This window comes from Phalangium opilio, unplaced genomic scaffold (genome assembly GCF_054372755.1).
Source record: "Phalangium opilio isolate 3A_F unplaced genomic scaffold, DU_Popi_V2 ptg000013l_1, whole genome shotgun sequence".
Taxonomy (NCBI): Eukaryota; Metazoa; Arthropoda; class Arachnida; order Opiliones; family Phalangiidae; genus Phalangium; species Phalangium opilio.
Genome location: NW_028324148.1, coordinates 8,892,960 through 8,901,806, shown reverse-complemented (window position 1 = coordinate 8,901,806; position 8,847 = coordinate 8,892,960). Strand labels below are relative to the sequence as shown.

Below are 8,847 nucleotides of genomic sequence, written 5' to 3'. Positions count from 1 at the left end.
TAGTTGTGTAGCTATAAAGCTCTGTTTCATCTCAATATTCCAAGAACATCCTTTGATATTAACATTTAAAATTTGGTGTTTACTTTTTAATTCATTTTTACTACATTTTTATATAGTGTAAGCCTAACTTTTAGCTTCATTAAATAATTAGGATGTTAATACTTCATCTCTCCATACGTGTTGAAACGACTGGGTCTATGAGATAAGATAACCTAGATTTTAACCAGAATTGACTTTGTTTCATGTCCTCTTATAGGAGGCCTTAACGGTTCAGAGTGAGCCGAAAGTTAAATACACATTTAAGTGATATATATTATGTACTCATTAGAATTATTGAGGATACGCAGGAAATTATTAAACGCTTTAAACTTTACAAATGATCATTTCAATATCTCGCCGGTTAGAACTATGTATTTCCGGTTTGTCTCATTGGCTGGCGGACCGGTGTTTGGAAAGTAAATTCGTCTCGGCTCTTAGAGGTTTATTTTAGTTTCTCAACTTGTTGTCTGTGTGTGTCCGTCCATTGTTACACTAGTGCGTCGCGTTAGCAGTTAGCCTTGTGTTGATGTGTTAAGAAATCATACAGAACCTTAATATTCCCTTTTTCCATAATATAAAGTGAATATGTGGAAGTATTTTTCGTAATTATTATACATTTAGTACTTTTGTAGCTTTAAAGCTCTGTTTCATTTTGATATTCCAAAGATTGTTTTTAATATTGTTATTTGAAATGGCTGTTTATATATTACTTAAGCTATACTACATCTGTATATAGAATAATCCTTGGTTTGTGATTTCATGAAGAAAACTAAGACCTAGACTCCGATTGGTATATTAAGTATCAGGCTTAGTGAAACAAACAGTAAATAATTGAGGCCTGAGGTGAAGTAAACTTTGGGCTTTGATATTCGTGTCTGAAATGAAGAGACATCAACGGTTCAGAGTGAGCCGAAAGTTAAATACACTATTAAATAATCAGGTTAAGGTTTTAAAATAGAAGAAAAGATCATGGTGGCAATTAGAATAGTAAAAGGGCTAATGGTAAACGGGTAGTAGCTACAGACTTTTTATTCTCTTTATGGTGCGCATTGACTATTAGTGCGTCTAGCTACAATTTAGCTTTGGTGTTATTTAACATTAACATTCATGTTGGCAAACTAAGAATATTGTTGAGGTGAGACGAGACGATGGTGTTTACACTGCAAACCAGTTGTGAATGTAGCTATCAGAATATACGGTAAACAGCTGAAGCAAAGACTTCATTTCCTGATCTTTTCCCCATTGACTGATTTCCATGTGTCCAAGATTTATCCTTATTGGATGTAAAATGTCGTCTGCTTTACTGTATTATTCGCTATGCTTGGAATACTGCTTCAATATTTCGTAAATTTTTACTTCAAAAAAGAGAAATAATTCCATATCTAGGAAAATAAGTTTGTAGTAGTAGACCTCTCGACTCGGAGAGGTAATATTTTGGTTTTCCCAACTTGTCTACTACTATGACTATACATAACAATTTACGCGATACTATATTAAATTACGGTTATTAAAACCACCCCCAAAATAATCATGCAGCATGCACTCGACCAATGCCATTAATTAACACGCGTTTCTTTCGCGCTAGGCCTATTAAAGTTTGTACTCAACACTACATGGAGATTGTTCTGGTTCGTCGGTGTTCCGTTTTTGTCATCGTGGTCTTCTATCGACTATCGGGCCAATCTTCTATATCGTCCTCGGTGATGGACCAAAGAGGCTAAGTGGCTACGCCTCGGCTATCGACGAGCGGCTATCGGGACTCTGTTCCGGCAGGAATCCATCAAGTTGCGGCCAGCGCAGGACGTTAGATTTCCATTCGGTATCCTAGAGCCTCGTGGCTATTCCTTGGAGTTAGCTACTTCGGGTGATCAGGCTTCGGTAACTGCTGGCAAGGATTCGTCCGGTTTAAGTTAAAGACTCCTTCAGACTGCTTTTTTAAAAACTGTCCCTTCATTTCTTGAGTAGCCGAGTTTTATTCCATTTTTAAAACCTCTGAGTATGAGGGGAGCCAATCCTCGGTCCTTTCGGTGGTCTATCTGGACACTTCGATTTTCGAAACCAATCAGGTGGTGACTTTTGTTGTCATTGCTCCAACAGGTCGAGTTTGGATGGTGGGGAAGATTTCTTAGTCCGATGACGAAGGGTACTTCATGTTACCACAGCAACGATTTTGGGAACGGCGCGAAAACCCGTGACGTACGCGCGCGTTGTTTGTAACTCTTCAGAGATCTACTATTTCAGGGCATTGGCCGGTTTTATAAATTTGGCATGGTTCAAGTTTTAATACAAAGGAGCATGCACGCTCGCGTTAGTAGTGAGAAAAAGGGGGTCCTGGGACACCGCACCCCATGTTAAACCCCATAGGGTTCTACCTGTCTCCCCATGTTAAACCCCATAGGGTTCCACCGCAGAACCCTATGGGAACCCCATGTTACGGTGGAACCCTATGGGGAACCCCACGGGGTACCGGCGCCCTACGGGAACCCCATGTTATGAGTGGAACCCTATGGGGAACCCCACGGGGTACCGGCGCCCTATGGGAACCCCATGTTATGAGTGGAACCCTATGGGGAACCCCACGGGGTACCGGCGCCCTACGGGAACCCCATGTTATGAGTGGAACCCTATGGGGAACCCCACGGGGTACCGGCGCCCTATGGGAACCCCATGTTATGAGTGGAACCCTATGAGGAACCCCACGGGGTACCGGCGCCCTATGAGAACCCCATGTTATGAGTGGAACCCTATGAGGAACCCCACGGGGTACCGGCGCCCTATGAGAACCCCATGTTATGAGTGGAACCCTATGAGGAACCCCACGGGGTACCGGCGCCCTACGGGAACCCCATGTTATGAGTGGAACCCTATGGAAGCACCTCGTAGGGTACCCATTAACTGACACCCCTATGGGGAGGGGGGGGGTTTATGACGTAACGATCGGGGGACGCTCTTTTGTCGTAAAAAAGGATGAGCTAGGTATTTTATGTCGGGACACGTTCGATTTCTCAAAATAATTTAAGTATCGGAAAGAAAAATCACTCGTGAGAAAATTTTTATTTGCACTACAAACGTCGACATGAACACTCTGGAAGTTGTTAAGCTTTCCCAAAACGCAATTATTCCAACTAGAGGGTCTGCTAATTCAGCCGGACTCGATTTGTATTCTCCTCGAAATTATGAAATTCCTCCTCAATCAACTATTTTGATAGAAACAGATCTTCAAATACGTGCTCCTATTAATTGCTACATTCGTATTGGTATGTTGTTTTTCTTATTGTCACGCTATCTTCCTAAAAAAGAGCATAATTTTTAAAGTTTTATACGATTCTTAAGCTGAACGCTCAGGCTTGGCGTTAAAAAAGCAAATTGCTGTCAGAGGTGGTGTTATAGATCGTGATTATACCGGTAATGTTGGGGTTATCTTGTTTAATCATGCAAACGAGACGTTTATCGTTGAGAAGGGAGATCGTATTGCTCAACTAATTTGTGAAGTTATTGTGTCTCCCGTTTTGGTAGTACGTGAGATAAGTGTAAAACTACGTATTTTTGATAACGATTTAAAAATCAGAGCATAACCTAATTTTCTTCGTTCAAGTCTATCGAAATGACTGATAGAGGTGTGAATGGTTTCGGCTCAACAGGAAAATGATATATATTACACATTCAAATATTATCAGAACTATCATGTCGCGATTTCCTTTTCATAACTCATATTTATTTAAGTAAATTTAAAATCTTAAATCATAAAAGTGTCTTTACGAACCACTTAAAATTAAAATACATTACATACATTATTTTAGAACCGAATAAATGAGGAGTGTCCTGTGTATTAGGGTTGGTGTATTTTATATGATATAAAAATAGTGACATATGTTGTAAAGAAAGGTTTAACATGGGATTTAATAAAATATTTATTTCGGAAACTACATTTTTCATAATTCAGTAAAAATGTTTTTTTTTCCTTTATTTATTCTCTTGGCTGACTTCCCTGACCTTCGAAAAAGTCTCGAAACATGAAGGCTCTAGCTTGCTCATGTTCCAACATGAATGTCTCGAGTTTCCTCACCTAATGAAGAAATAGAGGAAACATGAAATAGGTCTAACCATCTAATTAAATGACGGAGAGAGATAAAACATACATGGATGATGCTTCCCCCTCCTCCTATTTTACTTCGCAATCGATCCATGTTCGGGTGGTAGGATAGGGAAACGTCAACGGAGGAAATTTCCGGTTTCAGATCGAATTTAACAACAAATCCGACATGAATGGACCGCACCAACAACTAAGACAAAAGAAACTTGGTCACGATTTTAAATTTGTAATATAAATGAATGTTATTGATCAGATCCTACCTCCAAATCCCGGAACGTGAAATTTCCTAGATCTGCTCTCCCCGGTATCGGGCCTATGGTGGCTGTGTATCGTACTATCGCCTTGGTTTCATTTTCAACTTGCAGACTGCCCGCCATTTTTGATTATTGGTCTTTAAAGTTTCGAATCTTGTTAGAGAATGATGGTTCTTAAAGGAAGGACCGATGCTTTTTATACTTTATAGCTAGAATGGGGGAAATAGTTTAGCATATAATATAAAAAATCCGAAATAATTCAAAACCCACCTACAACATGAGACGTTTACATAATCCTTATCGAGGTATTTTAGTCACGGTGTAAAGCGGTAACTATCCATTAGTAACTCACCCGCAACGATTAATCCAAACATATTCTCCCTCATCACATTTTGGTGTTTAATAAAACGAGAAAACGTTTCGACAATAATATTGAACGTGAAAATAGAAATATTTCTAACACGATGTGTAAAAATTTAAGGAGCTTATTTCCACTACAGATTCAAAGTTAAATCCGATTTTTTTTATAAATTATTTGATTGCGCTTTAGAAAAGATGCAGAAATGACATACTTTAATTTGGAAAAAATCTAACTCGCTTAATACGCTTACTTAATCCTTACCGAGGTATTTTAGTCACGATGGGGAAAGATAACTATTTTACGACGTGAAATCACTAGTTAATAGTCTCACTTTGAACTACTATCGTACGTGGTCAAATGAGATCTTTAAATATAGTATATACACATAATCGGTGTTTTCCACGATAGATCACGTATGCCCGATCGTAAAAATTACGATACGCATTGAAAACCCCAGGAAATAATTCGCATTATTAACTCACCCTCAACGATTAATCCCGAGACTCACCCCCTCACCATATTTCAACGTTTATTGAAAATGAAAAAAGTTCGTTTCGACAATATACCTGTGATTTATTATATTGAGCGTGAGAATAGAATAAACTATTTCTTACACGATGTTGCGAGATTTAAACAGCTTATTTCTACTATGAATTCGCAGCTAGGTCCGAGTTTTAAAAATAATTTAAGAAAAAATAAACTAGACATTAGGAAGTGAAATCGTATAGAACTAGTCTAGTATAACTCTGGAGGATATAAAAGTGAAGGCTGATATTAAAAGTTTTCAGTCTTCTACAATTATTCAACGCGTTAACATCACCCAAAATGGTTCAAGACTCTCTAATTTGGTAATTGGATGTTTTTTCATTTTACCGAATAATCTGTTATATTTATATAGTTTTTTATAGTGTTAATGATTTGACGTCCAATTACAGCCCCGATTTTTACAACATGGACGTAGCCGATCCCGTGTTTCATGATAATAAAAGTGGCTTTGACATATTGTTTAAAGCGCCAAAGTGAAATCGTATAGAACTAGTCTAGTATAACTCTGGATGATATAAAAGTGAAGGCTGATATTAAAAGCTTTCAGTCTTCTACAATTATTCAACACGTTAACATCACCCAAAATGGCTCAAGACTCTCTAATTTGGTAATTGGATGTTTTTTCATTTTACCGAATAATCTGTTATATTTATATAGTTTTTTATAGTGTTAATGATTTGATGTCCAATTACAGCCCCGATTTTTACAACATGGACGTAGCCGATCCCGTGTTTCATGATAATAAAAGTGGCTTTGACATATTGTTTAAAGCACCATTAGGATCAACATATAGAAAGAAAGATGGAACTTTGGTCAAATACGCTACTATTTCCAGACAAAACAACAATGGAAATATGTTCTTAAACATACGCTCTTTCCGTTATTCGTCCGAAATCGGAAGATGGCTACCGACACATGATGGTGTAGTTTTGACCGACGCACACATCGCGAAATTTAATGAAGCGAAAGAAAATATCAGACTTTCTAAATCATTTAGGGGTCATAACAATTTACTTTCGACACCCGCTCAATTAATATACCCACTGTCGGACCATAATAACGATGGAGCGTGGTTAACTGTTTTAAACGCGGGTGTTGAACATAATGTCACTATAACGCGTCAGAAAAAAAAATCGTGTAATATAACCGGGATAATGATGACCCCTGATGAATGGAATTATTTAAAATATTTAATTCCAACTATACATTTCATATTTTCCCCACCTAAATTGACAGAGGACTTTGAAGCCCAACAAACGTTGGCGTATCTCCTCACAAGGGAAATAAATAAAATAGCTGAGAATTCGTGTGTTGGTTGTCAAAACTCTTATGAAAACCAACTGGGCCATCAGTGTGTGACCCTAGATTGGAGTGATAGGGTTTCTTCGTTCTATGATCAGGCCGTTCAAAATTTACAGATGAGCGAAGTATTAAATTATATAAACTTTTACCAAAGAGTTTTAAGACGCGCCCCCGGAAACGCTCAAGAAACTATCGACATTATTAATAGTTTGTTAACGTTAGAAGACTTTAAAACCGACCTCATGAATCAAAAAAATAAACAAGTTAAAATTTCTTCTCGCTTCTTCACTAGTTATGAAACTGAAATTAAGTATTAATTACCATTTTAAATTTTTAATTACGTTTTGTAAGTTTGTTGGTTTTATAACAACGTGATTATATTTTTGATATTACATTTACAATTCGGGGAAAAATATCGGTTTTTATTTCGGTTTTTTAATCATGATTCCCCTTGTGGAAAAATTTTGGTGTGTCTGTTTTATATCAATAAACATATTGAAATCTATATATGGAAAGACTTTTAATTTATCCCTATCATAACATTGCGTGGCTTCCTTCAAAATGGATGCGTTTTATATTCATTGCATATCAACCGCGTCTTTAGATGTTTTCAATGACAATTCCAGTAGCAAGTTTAAGATTTTATTACCAAAAGAAATACATTTACACGGGAACTATGAATGTGGGTTGAAAGAGTTGATAATGCCTTTGCAATATGAAAATGTCCCGGATGACTGTACTCATTTCCATTTAGTTTCATCTGAAAAAGTTATTGAAAATTCCTCAACACACGTCATGGACTGGGAAAAATTTGGGAAAGGTAAACGGTCCGCGGGGGGTTATGAATTATACAGACTTTTAGAGGAATGGCTTCACAATCTCGGCTACAGTAATTCCGATGGACGATTCAATTTTAGACTTTTTGAAAGTAAAAGATTTACGACAGATTTGAATTCTAAAGAGATTAAAACTATAATGAAAATGTACGCTGAAATTGAAGTTTCAGAGGGGGTTTTGGTTAAATTTAGTCCTGAATTGGCTAAATTATTACGGTTTAAGAGTAAAGAGGATAAAGAGGGTTGGGTCGTGTTTCGAGGGTTAGTCAGGTCTGACGAATTACCACATGTTGAGGACATGGAACCGGGGGTAATTATAAACTCTGAAACGTCATTAATTTGCGAAACTCAGAAAATTTCCCACATAGACGAATCTCTTGAACTCAATATCACACCTGGCTACTATGTTAGTATAGAAGAGATTTATAACTCCATGATCCAGGTAATTCCCCGTGAATTTAGAAATAAAGTAACAATATCTAAATCATATGATGGTAAAACACGGATATCTACTAGCGAACCTGTCTCTATAAAATTCCCCGAATCACACCCTAATTTGGCGTACATTTTAGGTTTCAGTTCGGATCAGATTAACGTGAAACTCGAAGGTCTAATTCGATCAAACCAGGTACACGATGTACGATCCGGTATTCAAAATTTCCTAATTTACTCTTCTCTGGTAGAAGAAAGCTTATACGCCTCTACAATGGCTCCTATTTTACGAACCGTCCCCGTCCCACGAAATCTCGAAAGGGAGGAGGTTTTAGTGAAAAGTTACGATTTCCCAGATTATTATCCCTTAAAATGTAATTCTTTCGAAGCTATTGAAATCAATATTAGAACTAGTTACGGTGACTTTCTAAAATTCTTAAAAGGAAAAACCATTCTCAAACTTCACATAAGAAAAAAAGCTTCATCTTGAATATAAAAAGACTTGTCTTTTCCTAATATCATTTAATTCATTAATGGTACATAGCGTGTCTGGTTCATAAAAATGTCAATGGATTCTACAAATAATCCATATGTTATATACTTTTCCCGGTATCATAATAATTATCAAACTGGGGGTGATTTGCCGTATTTTAGTTCCGTACCGTATTATCAACACGGTGGTTCGTTCGGTTCGGTTTTTCGATCACTATTTTCATTTTTAAAACCCATATACAAACCTATTGGTCGAGTTTTAAAAAATGAGGCGCTTCGTGCCACTTCAAATGTGTTAGGGGATTTGGCTGAAGGCGCTAACTTGAAAGAAGCCGCTGTTAAACGATTGAAAGAATCAGGGATGAATGTTATAAATAATCTCCAATCCGGAAAGGGTGTATATAAAAGAAAAAAAAACGTCGTAGCACCACATCTAATCCTAAGAGAAAAAGAACCAGACGTCTTCCAGACTACTTCGATTAGAAAACAAAA

General features: G+C 37.1%; 1 protein-coding gene across 1 annotated transcript; it reads left to right on the top strand.

Moving 5' to 3' along the window:
• The first annotated feature begins 3,115 nt into the window (after nucleotides 1-3,115).
• Nucleotides 3,116-3,688, top strand: LOC149708837 (deoxyuridine 5'-triphosphate nucleotidohydrolase-like). Its single transcript, XM_089863878.1, has 3 exons — nucleotides 3,116-3,296; nucleotides 3,373-3,554; nucleotides 3,635-3,688. Exons 1-3 carry the CDS (start codon nucleotides 3,116-3,118, stop codon nucleotides 3,686-3,688), a joined length of 417 nt encoding a protein of 138 aa, XP_089720004.1.
• The last annotated feature ends 5,159 nt before the right edge of the window (nucleotides 3,689-8,847 follow it).

Bases quoted from the DNA above. Each gene is read 5' to 3' on its own strand.
- LOC149708837 (XM_089863878.1), top strand. From the start codon at position 3,116: ATGAACACTCTGGAAGTTGTTAAGCTTTCCCAAAACGCAATTATTCCA. The intron at 3,297-3,372 runs GTATGTTGTTTT...ACGATTCTTAAG, and splicing joins TAATTGCTACATTCGTATTG to CTGAACGCTCAGGCTTGGCG. The intron at 3,555-3,634 runs GTACGTGAGATA...TCTTCGTTCAAG, and splicing joins TTGTGTCTCCCGTTTTGGTA to TCTATCGAAATGACTGATAG.